The sequence below is a fragment of the Crotalus tigris genome, unplaced genomic scaffold (assembly GCF_016545835.1).
Source record: "Crotalus tigris isolate CLP2741 ecotype Arizona unplaced genomic scaffold, ASM1654583v1 scf7180000024280.1573445, whole genome shotgun sequence".
Lineage (NCBI taxonomy): Eukaryota > Metazoa > Chordata > Lepidosauria > Squamata > Viperidae > Crotalus > Crotalus tigris.
Genome location: NW_024100452.1, coordinates 500,008 through 516,346, shown reverse-complemented (window position 1 = coordinate 516,346; position 16,339 = coordinate 500,008). Strand labels below are relative to the sequence as shown.

At 34.8% G+C, this 16,339-nt stretch overlaps 1 protein-coding gene across 5 annotated transcripts in view; it reads left to right on the top strand.

Annotated features, from left to right (window-relative positions):
• BRCA2 (BRCA2 DNA repair associated) overlaps positions 1-16,339 on the top strand; it is a 38,876-nt gene that overhangs the window by 16,211 nt on the left and 6,326 nt on the right. For all 5 annotated transcript variants that reach the window (XM_039323569.1, XM_039323568.1, XM_039323566.1 and 2 more), the window contains 10 exons: positions 57-4,610; positions 5,547-5,642; positions 7,303-7,372; positions 7,721-8,112; positions 8,833-9,026; positions 10,362-10,549; positions 12,720-12,890; positions 13,072-13,429; positions 14,310-14,465; positions 14,569-14,713. In XM_039323569.1, coding sequence (XP_039179503.1) covers positions 57-4,610; positions 5,547-5,642; positions 7,303-7,372; positions 7,721-8,112; positions 8,833-9,026; positions 10,362-10,549; positions 12,720-12,890; positions 13,072-13,429; positions 14,310-14,465; positions 14,569-14,713 — 6,324 coding nt within the window. The remainder of the gene's footprint in view (positions 1-56; positions 4,611-5,546; positions 5,643-7,302; positions 7,373-7,720; positions 8,113-8,832; positions 9,027-10,361; positions 10,550-12,719; positions 12,891-13,071; positions 13,430-14,309; positions 14,466-14,568; positions 14,714-16,339) is intronic.

Below are 16,339 nucleotides of genomic sequence, written 5' to 3'. Positions count from 1 at the left end.
TGTTTCTATTGATATCGTTTTAATTAACATCCCTGTTATAATTCAACTTCTTACAGGACAAATTGAAAGTGCTGATAATCATTCCACAAAAGCAAGCAAGCAAATAGATTCTGAAAAATGCTATACATCTGCTAACATGTTATATAAAACTCCAGAGAGTAAAAAGTCAAATATCGAACATAAAACTACTGATAATTCAGCACTACTACTAAAAAATAATATGAAGAAAGAAACTGTAATGTTTTCTAGAGATATTGCTGCTAATTATCAAACAGAGGTATCTGAAAAAGGACTCCATGAAATCTGTGACAGTAATACTTGTGTGGATAGAAAGACTGATTTCCCAAATTATAGTTCATCAGAAAAAGCATTTATTGAAGAATGTACAGTGCCAATGCAAGTATCAGAAACAGAAAATAAACAAGTAACCTTGGAATTAACTGCACATTCAACAAAAGCATCAAAATCTAAAACTATGATATTTGAGAAAGGAATGGATACAATGCTGCCTCCATTACTAAGTTTAAATGGTAATAAGCAGAGAGAGTTAGGATGTTTTTGTCATAGGAAAATCCAGAAATTCAAAGGTTTTAAGACTGCATCTGATAAACAGATAGTGCTATCTGCTGATAAAATCAGAAAAGGCAAATTATTGTTCAAGGATATAGAAGATCAGCTTCTTGAAGACTTCCAGAATGAAGAAAAAGGTGCTATTTCAAGTAAAAATAAAAAGGAAAATACTGAGAATTTTTCAGTTGGACAAAATGAACTAAATAAACATTCATGTCACTTTTTACCTGTTTCTGATTCTATGGTGAATTCTATTCACTCAAATGATATAAAAATTTGTTTTCCTGAATATGACAATAAGTCTGTTCAAAATGTACTTAAAAAACAACACCCTGAAGAAAAACAAAATTTAACAGCAAGCCAAGTAGCTGAAATTACTGAACTTTCTAATATATTAGAAGAAACAGACAGTCAATTTGAATTTACTCAGTTTAGAAAATACAAGACTAAGATGTACAATAATACTAACGAGACTAGATGTTTTGATAAAAAATGTTTAAATTCTAAGAATTGGAAAGATATAGGATTTGTGGACGATTTTGTGCAAAAGAATCCAGGTGATAATCAATCCTCCTGTAAGCATATAGATACTGGTGAATGTAATGTTGACAGACAAAGCAATGAGCAGGTTATATTGCTGAAATCAAACAGAAAAGAAAATAAATGTTTTGTCCAAGTTATTTCAGATCCCTTACAGTCTGATCTGGGAAATCATAGTTCAGTTAAGAACAAAGATGAGATTACAAGAAGAGGTACAGAATTAGACAGCAATCTGAACGGAATGGGTGAAACATTGAACTCCTATAAAATAGAATCTGATGGTTCAAACAAATGCAATAGGTGGCATATGCCTGTGAAAGAAATAGATATTGATTGGCCTCAGAAAGCCAAAAAAGGAACCGCTGGATATATAATACAAGGTACCACAAAAGATACAATTGCTTTTGTAAAAGAAGACACAGAAAATAGGTTAAAAGATGTGGACTGCCGTAAAGATAGTGTTGTCCAGATTACTAGCACCACAGAAGTTAACTTGAAAATTATTCAAAAATATTCTGTACATGTATCAGAAAATGAATTGTTATCCACTAAAAATCAAAATGCTTTACCCGTACATCATTTTATAAATTGTGGGAAAACTTGCTGTAACGATAATAGCCCAGAAACCTTGTCTGATCTAACTTGCTTAGTTGAAGTTGCTAAAACCGAAAAAAATACTTGGGGTGATGCAAGTGAAAAAGAAAGCTTTATTTCAGAACAAGAGGAAAAAGTAAATAAGCCAGAAAAAAAATATTTTCTACAGAGTATTCACACTGTTACTGATGGGAACATACTTGCAGAAAAAAGTAAGAGACTTAATTTGTTGATTGGCTCTGATATCCAGGAAGAGATAAATAATATGTCATACTGCAAAAGGAAGACAAATGTTAGCCATAAAGAAGTTATCCCTTCTATGAAAGAGAATACAAAATTAAATCAGACTGAAATCTTTGGATGCAACCATGAGAATGTCTCTGAAAACAGGGAAAAACAAACTAATGGCTTTCATACAGCTAGTGGTAAGCAAATTACATTTACTGACAAATCTTTACTTAAAGCAAGGCATATTCTTTCAGAAGAATCTCTCTTTTTGGGAAATATGAATAACATTGGTAATCTTACAAAGCCTAGTGTTGAAGATTCAGTTAAAAAAATGTTTAAATTTGGAGAAGGAGCTGAAAAATGTAGAGAAATTGGACATTCTAAAGATAATTTTGAAGATTCTGTGGGTGTGCTGTCAAATACAGTTAAACAGGGCTTAAAGAGTGGACTGACCTTTAAAGGACTGGCCTTGAATACAAATGCATCTGAATCACATTTTAATGGAGGAAAAATGGAAGAAGCATGTAAAAGTCAAGATTCAAAATGTGATTTACATTTAGTGAATACTGGCACTTTACAGAAATATCCAACTAATGAAGAGAGAACCTCAACTTCAAAACAATTGAAAGTTAGACCAGCTGCATTCAGTTTCAAAACAGCAAGTGGTAAAGCTGTTAAAGTTTCTCCACAGGCATTAAAAAATGCCCAACAATTTCTTCATAAAAACTACAGTAACTTGGAATCTCATTCTGAAACAAATAAATGTAATACGTTTGGAAATTCTTTGGATGCTTTTGGCAGTAAAAACTGCATTACTTCTGGTTACTTGAATACAGAGAAGATGCCGATGGGATATTCAGATGTATCCCAGTTTCCTATAACCAAAGAACTGCATAGAACTGCCCAAACATTACCATGTGCTATGCCCATATTAGTGGATGCTGTCTCTGAATCAAATTGTGAAACTTCAGATGAACGTTTTGAAATGGGCACGTGTTTTAACACGAGGGTTTCCACCAAAGGGAACTGTATATCAGATTTGTCTACCGATAAATGCATGTTTTTTAGCACAGCAAGTGGTAAGCCAGTTCAGTTATCTAAAGAATCACTGAATAAAGCAAGACAACTTTTTTCTGAAATTGAACCTAATTTATCAGATCACAATTTCAGCTGTAATGAGATACATTCAGTGAAAAACACAAATACAACTGAATCAGGTGTTAATGCAGAAATTAATGTCAACAAATCTGGCGAAACCTGTAGAAATGAAAATGGGATGACACCAAAGCATAGCTTGCTTTTCTTGGATATTAGCACCTTAGAAAAATCCTCAACTAGTGGGAAAAAAGACTCCCCTTCAAAACAGTTGAAAGCTAGACCAGTTGCGTTCAGTTTCAAAACAGCGAGTGGTAAAACTGATAATGTTTCTCAGGAAGCATTAAAAAATGCCCAACGCTTTCTTCATAAAAATCTCAATGACTTAGAATCTCAGTCTGAAGCAAATAAAGATAATAACTTTGGAAGGTCTTCTGATGCTTTTCATAACAGGGAGTGTATTGGTTCCAGCTATTTGAGTGTAGAGAAGATTCCAACAGAATATTCAGGCCTGTCCCAGTTTCCTATAACCAAAAAAGTCTGTGAAGGTGCCCAAACATTATCATGTATTGTTCCCAAATCAATGGAATCTGTGCCTGAATTAAGTTGTAAAAATTCAGATGACTTTATTGGAATGCACATGTGTTCTGATATCCATACTTCCAACAAAAAGAATTGCAAATCAGACTTTTCTATTGACAACTGTGGGTTTTTTAGCACGGCAAGTGGTAAGCCTGTTCAGTTATCTAAAGAATCACTAAAGAAAGCAAGCCTACTTTTTTCTGAAATTGAATCTGATTTATCTGGTTATCAAAATTCTGTCCGAGATTGCAGTTATGATTACAACACAGTGAATTCTATACAAAAAAAAGTATTTCCCAGAGAAAATAGATTACATATATCCCAAAGAGAAAAAAATCCAAACATAGAAGTATGTTTAGGCATTCCATGTGATTTTAATACAGCATGTGGAAAACCGGTACAGATTTCTCAGAAGGCTCTCCAAAATGGTATGGGACTTTTAAAAGAATTTGATGATATGAGTATCAGTGCATGTGATTTCTTTGTTGATGAAAATTTAAAGCAAACTCATAATTCTCCAATGAAAACTCCCATTACAAAAATTAAACAGCATGAAGCTAATTCATCTAAACCAAAGGAGAAATGTAAAACCAGAGAGAATCTAAATGAAAACGAAACTTCTAAATCCTTGCTAAATATTGAAATACCTATGTGCATCACTTCTATTGAGAAATACAAGCAACCAGCAGAATTCAAAAGAAGCTTTTCATGTTCAAAAGAAGTAATTGAACCTTTGAAGACAACCCGACCATGCCAAAGCAGAGTCAATACCAAATATGGAACAGAAAGGAATCTGGATTTTCTTTGTCCTGCTTATTCCCAGACTCCAGATAATTACTCAGATGTAGAAGCCTCAGAAAGTGCAAAAGCTTTCATAGAAGATGACGATTTCACTGATTCAGAAGTACAAAGAAATATTCAAAAGTCTATCTTGACAGCTAATAATTCTCTGTTACGTACACGAAGAGGGAAAAGACATATGGAAAAAGAAAACACATTTGGTAAGTACTTTTTTGCTTTCTTCAACCTTAAAATTCATTTAAGGTACTAAACAGTGAACACTGCCAATAACTCAGATTGGTGTTCTACATAATTATTGACTTCAGTGAATAAAAATCTTATTTCAAAAAACACAACGTCTCAGATTTCTATTGCCAAAGGGTTGGCAGTATAGCATTTGCATGAGTTTTAGTGAAGATTGATGGAAGAGTAGAGTAATAACAGTAATAGCTGCTCTTATAAATATTCTACAGCTTTTATCCTATAAGCAAGGTTCATGTTGAGAGGAAAAATATGCTGATACGTTGGCAGTTACAGTATTCTCTCTTCCTCCTGCACTAAACAAACCCTTTTTGTTTAGTCATTCTACATTTTTCTTGGATAATGAGAAATGTTCATGTGAAGAATTGTGAATGTGTAATGTAAAATTTTCACATTCCTCCATAATTCAGGTTCAGATGACTACATCTATGTAGTCATCTACACCATACAATTTTTAACAATTGTATGGATTTTTTTTTTTTTTTACCTCTATTGCTTTCTGGTTTTTTGACTTCCCAGTCTGGAATTTTTAATAGCAAATGCCAAGATTGTAAGCCAGGCTGGGAAAATGAAAAACATTTTTTTAAAAAAAAAAAATACAGTGGCAAATTGCTCCTCTATGTCTGAAAAAACATGGAAGGTTGTATTTGTGTAATCATCAGGAACTGAGTTTAATTAGAAGTTGGTTTTACTTGTAAATATTTTATTTATAAATATTTTGAAAAGTAATATTTAATACATAGTATCAATCCAAAATATTAATAGAATAAGCCTCATATTTTCAAAAGAAAGCACTGCTATCTACATAAACATGATTTAATAAATAAGTTAAATAGATATTCCATAGAAATTTGTATTTATTGAATATGCATTTTTGAAATGTTCAACTTTTTCAGGTCAACCTCCTATTAAAAGAAAGCTGCTGCCTGAATTTGATCAATCCGAAAAATCCAATAGATCATCTTTCAAATCTTCAAGAAGTTCTCCATGTGGTATTTTTTGTTTTTCAGGCTATATAAGTCATCTCAAAGATGTATACATTTTGTTTTCATTGGCACTCCTTTTCTTTTCTTGCTTGTTTTATAGTGCCTGCATATTTTTCTTGTTTTGGAGATTGACATGTGAGGAACTACAGTCTAAAAAGTGAAGAGATTGGTCCAGGGGTGTTGTTACCTGCTCGTTCCAAGTGGTGACTGAAGCCTTAATTTAACTTTCCATCAAAACTCTAAACCCCAAAATGCTCTGAAAACTAACAGTCTATCATACATATGGTCAGACTATTCAGAGGGGAGGGAACAGTACTAGAAAATTGCAGGCCAACCTGAGAGTGATCTTACTATAGCAGGTGATAAATGTTAATATCCTTCACATAACATCACAAATGCCCTAAGATTAAACATATTCAATTTGTGACCACTATGGAATGAATTAGGCCAGGGATTAGAGTTGTCGTGGCTGTGAAATCCCATAATTGCTCTCATAATTTGAGCAATAACAAGTTAGGGAAACTGCTATGGAGAAGAGAAGTTAGTACAATTGCAACAGTCAAACTGTTTCCCAAAGCCTAACTTCAGAAACAGGATTTCACTCTGGTTAACTGTGGAGAACTAAAGGCTGCTAGTGCTTCCACATAACTGACCACTCCACCCCCAAGGCTTGGAGTTGTTGCTTGATAATATGTTCTGTAATCTGCAGTAATCAATGCAGTGTAGTTATCAGAATATCTGATCAGTAATATTTAAAAATAAATTCTTTTGAACCACTTATTTCATTAGGAATTACAATGTTGGTGGGATTGTGGTCTCCCAGAGAGAAATAATGTGCAATCTGAGGGTCTTTCTGCTGCTTGAAGAGCAGGTGTAAGACTTGGCCAAGAGGACTTTGTCTAGTTCTGGCTGGTACAACTTGTGACCTATTTTGGCACAGGATATACTGATACAGATATTTATGCTTTTGTCACTTATCAGCTTGATTACTGTAATTCACTTTGCATGGGACAGCCTTTGAAGTCCATCAGAAACTTCAACTGGCTTAGGCAGGAAACCCTACACCATTTCAGACAAATGGTTGTCCAATCTCTTCTTAAATTTGTGTCTTTAAAAACAAGTTATGTTCCAGAACTCTGAGAAAAGCCATATTCCCATAGTAGTAAGTACAACCTTTAATGTAGATATGTGAGTAGTACTTCAGATTAATTTTAAAACTGTGCCAGGGAGAGCATAATAGAAAAAATACAACCATGTTCCAAATTCTGCTTGCTTTTTCACTTGTCCAAAAGTGGGACAGGTTTTTTTTAATGTCAGGCATAGAATAACATATCTTAGGCACCCGAAGGATCTTGTTTGCAGAGTAACAGCCCATAATTGTTTTCCATCTATCCTCGCCTATCTAAAAGCTTCTCTCAATAAATGGAAACTGATGAAAACAATTCTACATCCTAATACTTTCCAGTTATTTACAGCAGGCATAGTGGTGATTAAGTTACACAAGTTTGACAAACGGTATTCAAATTAGTACAAATTTAACTAGTTCTCCTGGAAATGTTCATAAGACATTTTTTTTTAAACTCAAGTAAAACTAATATTTATCATGAGCATAGAAATCCATATTCTTTTAAATGTCATTTGATTCATAGAACTTATTTTTATTTAGGTATAATAAATGACAGAAAAAAAATGTCCAACAAGATCTCTTTGAAACCAGCAGTCTGTGGAGCATTTAGGTAAGAGTAGATTGTCATTTCATTTTAGATTTTCCCTATTTGGTTTTTATTTCATTTAATTTATTAATCAAATTTATGTAGCCACTCATCTCAATTCAGGAAACTGGGCAGTGCACAGCAGTAGATATTATTTTTAAAAAATGCATTGGATGATCTTTGTAACATTATTTTGGAAACTACTAGTTTCTTATTCAGTATTAATATAAGTTAATTACCAGTAAATTAAGTATGTGTGCAATACATGGCAGCTTAATTGTGTGAATTTCCTAGTCAAAGAGAGGAAACATAAAAAGGAATTCTTGTTAGTCTTTCATTCACATTCTTATAAAAATGTTTTTATTTCTTCAGTTCCGCAAATAAACGACAAGAAATACTGAATCCAAATTTTAGTATTCCACAGCAAGTTATGAAAGGATCTAAGTCTGGTGGTTTTTCAGAGCGGTCTTCAATTAAGTCATTGGCTCAGTTTGGAATGATCTTAACTGAGGAAAACAAACCACAAAATCATTACTCAGGGAAAAAAACTACCAAGAGCTTTGTGCCTCCTTTTAAAATAAAATCAAGAACTTTAGAAGGTGAAATAAGCAATGTCAAAGACCATCCCTCATTCAGCTGCAAAAGTATCAATGGAATGGAAGAATATAACCCAAAAGAAATTAACAAAACCTTCATTGAATCAGAAGAAGATAATTGTGCACAAATATCAGCTTTGGATTCAGGACGTAGTAAAATAGTTCAAGGTACATTGGATACTTCATTCCTGTTTTTGTTTTGGCATGTATGTAATATTACAATCATAACTTTTAACATCAAATACTTTATTTTTCAAAAAAGACCAGGTCCAGAGTTATTGTCTTAAAACTCTTATTATGACAAAAAAAATGCCATTTAAGAAACAAACATAGAAAGAACACATATACAAAATAAAAATTAGACTTCCAGTTATGGAAATATACAGAAGTTATAGATATCAAATTCACAAATGTTATAATTTGTTATGACTTGATAATCTTACCATTTCCTTTCCTACTTTTTATATAATGCCATCTCTAGACTGGGGAATTTCAGTTACGATATATACAATTTTATGTACTCTTTGAAATTTTATAATACTAGTCAAAGATATCTCTCCTATTAATTATTAAAGATCTTTTTACCATGATAACTCAGAGTTACTTTTACCAAAGTAACTCTGATAAGTAAAAATTGCAGAAATAGCATATTGATATTCAGAATGTTTGAAAACTGTTATTGGGCTAGGTTACACATCCTGTAGTCACTAATAACACTGGTTTTGTTGGTGCACTACTGCTGAAAAAAGGGCAATATATCTCTTATAATTGTTCATAAATAATCCATATGTGATCTGCACTAATTAGAATTCAGGGTTGCTATCTTAGGCAAGTTTGTAATTTCTGTTTTAAATTAAAATAGCCATGATTTTATTAATACTTTGGCAGACATAACAAAAATGACACCATATCTTCAGTATGCCAGAAATTTACAACAAATGAGAATTTCAAAGAAACAAGATCAAATAATTCATCCACAACCAGGCAGCCTATACCTTGTGAAAAGGTCTTCTGGTCTTTGCAGAATTCCTTTAAAAGCTGCAGTCAAAAAGAAATTGCCTGACTTTTATTCCAGTGAACAGGTAAGCACACTATCTATTAAGAGACTTATTATTAAAAATTATCTTTTCTGTGCATATGTAACCTCTTTGGAATCTTAAAGATTACGGTAAATCTATAAATCAGAGTTTATAGTTACCAAAATTACATCTTGTGTGGAAACTCTGGGAACTTGTTTTAGAAAATGCAAGCTTTTTCATGGTTTAAAAGTGGTATACTGTAATAAATTATTGTGTGCTAAAGCTGAAAAACACTTGCTCATTTTGTCCAGTCAGATAGGGGACTTTATAGTTTGATTGCACAAAAAAGCAAGAATAAAACTTTTACATAATACTTATTACAGCCATTGATCAATTAATTGCCATAGATGGTATATATTTCCATTATTTTCTCCCTTAATCTTTGATTAACATCTTTCAATTTATTTTTAATGTTTTTCAAACATAAGACTTACAATATATACAGTATGTATGTTTGTAACCAATTTTCCCATCTCCATCATTTTTTCTCCTCCTTTTTCTCCTCTTCATTTATTAATATTCCTAATATATCCAGTGGCATATTGATTTGGTTTTGACATAATATTAACAACTATAGAATGTTACATACCCAAGCTTCAAATGTATGTTTCTCTTCCTCTTTTTATCCACAGTCCTGAGGAGATCACTATTTGCTTTTAATTTTGATTAATCTGGATTAATTATTATTAATGATAATATATTTTGTTCTGAACTTGGAGATTTCAAATATTAACTACAGCTTTATCCTGATTCAGATTTAACTATTAAATTCAATTATGCTGAACTTGAATAAAGGTTTCTAAATTCCCTGTCTTGGCAGAAAAACAGAAGGTAAAATGAATGAACCAAAGCTAACTGCAGTTTGTTCCTATATGAATAATACATAATTTATCATATATGACTAAGACCATTTTCTATGCATGAAAATAAATGCTTTAGTACTATTTACCCAACAACATGCTTCAGCCGGGTTTTTTGTCATTTTCTATTCTTTCATAAGATGAGAATGACTACTATTAGGTTTCTGAGATGCATCTAAATCCTCTAAAAGATCCTGCCTAAATGTCAAAGCTACTTATATTCCACAGATCTGATTTTTTTGAATTTTTGTTTTCTGATTATTTTGTACTTTGCCTTTTTAACATGATTTTAACGTACCCAAAGAAGTTATAAAGTTTTGTCTCTAAAGATCAATATTATGGTACTACAGATACTAAATAGTTGGAACTTCTGGTTTTGAAAAACATGCTGAGAAATATTCATAATTTGTTTAACATATATTGAGCATATAAGCATTTAATAATACTAAGATATTCTACCTGCCTTTTATCCTTGCAGTTGTATGCTTTTGGTGTTTCCAGGCAAAGCATAAAAATTAATAGCACAAATGCAGAAGATTTTCAATTTCTCATCCAGGATTTTTTCAGTAGAAAATATTTTCTAGAAGACCATGGAATACAGTTGGCTGATGGAGGATATATTATTCCTAATGATGAGGGAAAAGCCGGAAAAGAAGAATTCTTTTGGTATGGTATTTAGGACATTTATCTATGAGTATGTAATATGTTGTTAAATGTTAGAATTACTAATGCTTTTAATGCTAGAAAATGATTTATATTTCTCAGTACCTGGGCAATGCAGAAACTATTTGTTTAAAATTAAAAATGTGTTGTTATTCTCTCTGAAAAACTATAAGATTTAAGACACTATTTACATTTAATAATAAATTCAGAAACAACAGCCATTTGTTTAACATTTCTACAGAAAGTTAGAAAGAACAAAGATCTTAATCATGTGAAAAGGTAATACCAGGAACCTCATGTGTTTTGACTAAAATATAGAATTTTATAAGATAAATATGTGTAGTTGCCTGTAGTGATTTAGAACTTAAATGTGAAAAATATTAATGCAGGAGGTAACACAAAGTATCTCCACAGGACATTCCTTAGCTTCTATATTACCAGGAGTCTAGACCAGGGCTTTTCAACCGATGGTGCGCGTACCACTTGTGGTACAGTCGCGCGTGGCAGGTGGTACGCGGCCCTGCCCAGCCAAGAGTAGTGGGGGAGGGAACGAGCCAGTGCAGCGCAGGACTTACTGAGAGAGAGTCCTCTGGAGCTGCAGAGTGGCTGGGGAGAGGCAAAGGCCCTAGGCTCTCTTCTGGCTCACCTGGAAGAGAAAAGAGGAGGAGGGGGGGCAGAGACAGAGGCTATAAAAGGAGGCAGTTTGGGTGGGAGAGGGAGAAAAAAAGATGCAGCTTTGGGAGGAGGCGGAGTCAGCTGTAGCTGCACCGAGGGGAAAGGAGGAGGGTGGGGGGAGGGGAGAGGAGATCAAGCAGGCTGGCCATGAGCTAATCTACAACTTCTGTGGCAGCCATCTGTATTGGCAGCGACAAACAGGCAAGAAACGCAGTGGGGGAGGGGTCACCCTCCACGAGGAATGATGAAAGTCAGCATCGGCTGGAGGTGAGCATGGAGGGAGAGAGGGAGATGGCAATGAGAAAGAGGGAGGTAGGAGCAGGAGGGAGGGAGTGTTGAAAGGAAAAGCCAAGGGCTTGCTTTCCAGCTAGGAAGCTATACCTTTAAGGGAAAAGAAAAAATAGACCAGAGGAAACAAACTTCCGGCTGCTGCTGCTCTGGCTGCTGAGAGGAGATGCTTAATGGCAGAAGCGAGGTGTCGTTTCAGCTGAACAACAAACCAGGAGAGTGGAAGGATTCTTATGTGCTTTTCTGCTTTGAAGTTCTGGGATTTGTGCAATGTGGGCTTTGTGTTCTTAAGGAGTGTCTGGCAATTTCTATTTGGCTGTTGACTGATATTTCCTGTTAGATTCTATTGCTCTGCTATTGTTAACTATAAGTTTTGCCCCAAGGGATTTTGAAGTATTTTTCTCCTGAATGGATTTTACCTGTACCATTCCTTTACTTATGAATGGAGCCATTTGGGGAGGCTGCCTTAGCAGCAGCCAGTACTTATTACATTTTTTTTTCTTCCTTAAGTGCCAGCTGCCGGCTCCTTAACTTTCCTTTCTAGCCAGAAGTTAATTCTTAAAGGGAAATGTGCCTTTTTAAGCTAGTTCCCTCGGCAGCTTGTCTTTTCTGTCTCTGGAGGCTTTTCCTTGTTTGATAAATATATGGAAAAGGGAAAATATGAGGGGGGGTTTTCAAATTCTTCCTTCAGAAGGAGATGGGGATGAGAAAGAGGGAGGGAGGGAAGGAAGGAAGTCACGCCTTAGCACTTGGTCACCAGCAGCCCTGCCATTGACTTTGCTTGTCAAAAGGTTGCAAAAGGGGATCACATGACCCTGGGACACTGTGACCATCATAAATATGAATCAGTTGCCAAGCATCCAAATATAAATCACATGACCTTGGCCATGCTGCAGTGGTCATAAGTGTGAAAAATGGTCATGTCATTTCAGTGCAATTGCAACTTTGAACAGGTTTGGATTTTTTTGTTGTTTTTTGGTCAAGTTTTTGACACCTTGCTAGGTCGTATTCGAATATTGCCATATCCTAAAAGTGGTACAATTGGTGAAAAGGTTGAAAAGCCCTGGTCTAGGCTATGTTTTTATTTATCACTCTTTTCAAAACACACATTTAAAAAGTTGAATTATGATAGTTATTGTTGTCTTTTCCATGTCAAAACTCAGGCTTTATCTTCTTAATAGGTTGATAAATTTTCTGATAATTTGTGCAGGGCTTTGTGTGATACGCCAGGGGTAGATCCCAATCTAATTTCCAAAGCTTGGGTGTATAACCATTATAAGTGGATTATATGGAAACTGGCAGCTATGGAGGTTGCATTTCCACAAGCTTTTGCCAGTAAATGTTTGACACCAGAAGGAGTACTTCTTCAGCTAAAGTACAGGTAAAGATTTGGCAAAGTGACTCTTCTGAATTTTACCTGTGTCTATACAGTCTTAATTACCACTCTGTTTTCAAATGAGTCTGTTGTTTGCTCATTAAATTAAGTGCTACTACTTAGCAAATCAATTGCTTCTCAAAAACATCCAAATTCAGTTTGAAATATTTGTTCAATTTTTTTAAAGGTATGATATAGAGGTCGATAAAAGTCAACGATCAGCCATCAAAAAAATAACAGAAAGAGATGATGTTGCTGGAAAAACAATCATACTGTGCATCTCTAAAATTATATCATTTAACACAAACATGCCTCACATTGCTGACAGTAAAAGCACCACTGAGGACAATAAAAAAAAAGTGGCAATCATTGAAGTTACAGATGGTTGGTATGGAATTAGGGCTGTCTTGGATCCACCTCTTCAATCACTGTTATCTAAGCAGAAATTGTCAGTTGGCCAGAAAATTGTTGTACATGGAGCAGAACTAGTGGGATCTCAGGATGCAAGCACCCCTTTAGAAGCACCAGAATCTCTGATGCTAAAGGTACATTTATAACATGATTGTTATTTCAAGATGTTGTATATTGTTGTAGAAATTGGCAGTGATAAACATTTCTGCATAGTTGTCTCTTCTTTGTGTATTTTCCTTTCAGAGTTGTAGGTCTCCAAGTCAGGTAGCTCCCTCTCTCTCTGTTCTGTCCCAGCCTACGTGAGTCCTTGTTATGCTCACAAGGAAAAAAAACCTCTTCCAAGAAATAGGCAGGAACCGCAAGAAAAAACCAACCCCTTTTATTTTCACAGACCTGGTTCAATGTCCAAGGCAAACAAACACAGTCCACAGAAACTCGATCCTCAACACGAATGGTTGCCTTCAGCAGCCACACCTTCCCTTTTATAATTCAGCCAAGGCATGGCTTCCTAATGCCTTCTCCTTTGCCTTTGGAGCCGCCCATTGCATTCCTCTGTCCTACTCGCTTCTGTCTAACTCAGGGTCCCAGCACAGCTGTGTCTCAGCCTGAGCGTGAGTAGAGGGGCTAGGTTTCTTGTCCAACCGTAAGTCTTGGACCTCCTCAGAGCCTTCCTCTGACTCTAATGTCACTCCAGGCCCTTCCTCCTCATCTGATTCCTCAGACTCAGCTGCCGGATCCACTGGCTGGCGAGGAATCCCAACACTCTCTCTCTCTCTCTCTCTCTCTCTCTCTCTCTCTCTCTCTCTCTCTCTCTCTCTCTCTCTCTCTCTCTCTCTCTCTCCAATTTAAAAATGAGTACTATAGGTCATTTTTACTGCACTTACAATTGTTAGATATAATTTTTTCCTTCCTCTGAAGTTATCATTTGCTCTATAACTAGATGTTGTGCATCTACATGACTACCACACCACATTATAAGAATTTGTTCTGAAATATATATTTGTTTTATTTTAGATTACAGCTAACAGTACTCGACGTGCTCGATGGTATGCCAAATTAGGATATCATTGTGATCCTCGGCCGTTCTCTTTGCCTTTATCCTCATTGTTTAGTGATGGTGGGACTGTTGGTTGCATTGATGTCATTGTTCAAAGGATTTACCCTATACAGGTAATTTAGTATATTACTCTTCAATATATACATAATTACTGGGATTTGAGAAGTAAATCTTAATTCAGTGTGTGGCCTAATTTTCAACCAATATTTATTTCAGTGGATGGAAAAAGTATCAAAAGGGTCCTGTGTGTTTCGTAACAATCGAGCAGAACAAAGAGAAGCTACAAAATTTGCTGCAAATCGACAGAAAACATTAGAAATATTGTTGGCAAAAGTACAAGCAAAATTTGAAAAGAATGATGGTAAAATAGACAACTATATTTTTGTTTTTAGAATATTATTTTGCATATAAAAGAAAAATATCTATTTATAGAGAAATACCTGTTCTCTGTTTAACTTTTGTGCATCACAGAACTATTTAAAAAACTGTACTCATATCTCTTTTCTTCTCTATAGATTCCAGCCCTATAAACAGAATTGAGTTACTGTGAAATTTTTAGGCTTTGAAAAATTTGCATATTTTCTTAAGTATAGAAATACCTTGGAATGTATTTTCTAGAACAATTACTTTGTATTCATCCTTACTATATGCCTGAATATTATAAAGCAATATTACTTGACTCATGTAATAATGTTTAAATGATACTAATAACAGTTTAAAAAGTATCAGATTTTAAGAAAGTAATTCTTAAAGTTATAATTTCTCCTTTAGAAATTGTTTCCTCTGGATACTTCTCACTCCAAAATAATAATTCTGTCTTGACTATAAACCAGACTTACAATTCATTACATTAAGTAATTTATGCCTAGTTTAGAACATTGGCAGATCACATTCTGTATACTTAGTCGTTTAAATAAGAATCACCCTCATATATTCAATAAATAATCTACAGATTGCCCTATCTATGGTGAAATATGAGGCAATATCATAAGGAATCATTTATTTTCTATTTAAGCCTACTAAGGCACACCATCTTTGTTTCTGCTGTATGCAGTGTTCAAACCAAGCTTCCATACAAAGGGCTAACTGCTGTATTTGATCAGGTTTACTACTGTGTTTATGAACACAGTAATCTGCCACCATGGTGTTATTATTTCAACTTAGATTGAAAACTGTGTGCCACTGAAGTTCTAAATTGATTTTGATGCAGAAATATGTTATCAGCCTTCTGATGAGTTGAAGTACTAAGTAACACAGGTTTATAGGTTACAAATTAGGACGTCAGACTTTCTGTTTTTGCAGGGAGAAAGGGTGAACCACAAATGGAATGAACACTTAAGTTTGGACTGGGCTGTCTGACTTGTTCCTTGGTTGAGCACTTAGCCACTTGCCAAAGAAGATAGCTTGTTGTTTTGACTGAATTGGTATCAAGAGTTACAGACAATGGTTACAGAAGATCTAAAAGACAGTGGAGAGAATGTTCTCAGTAGTATTGCTATATTCAAAATTGGAACGCCTGGTGCCAATTCTTGATATTAAATATTTAAATAGGGTTATCCTGTTTGGTTCTTCTTTGGGTATCTTTTTAAACGATGTTATAAACACAAGACACTAAATATATTTTATTGTTTTTAGAAACAACAAAAATGTTACCGTATATTCCGGCGTATAAGACGACTTTTGAGAGCGATGACACAGCCTCCAATCTCGGGGGTCGTCTTATACGCCGAGTCGTCTTATAAGCCGGAAATAAGGTAGTTTCTGGCGTATAAGACGACTTTCTAGGCATGCGACTCGGCGTCGATCATCTTATACGCCGGAAATAACGTTATTTCCGGCGTATAAGATGATCGACGCCGAGTCGCATGCCTGGAAAGTCGTCTTATACGCCGGAAATAACGTAGTTTCCGGCGTATAAGACAATCGATGCCAAGTCGCATGCCTAGAAAGTCGTCTTATATGCGACTCGGCATCGATCATCTTGCGA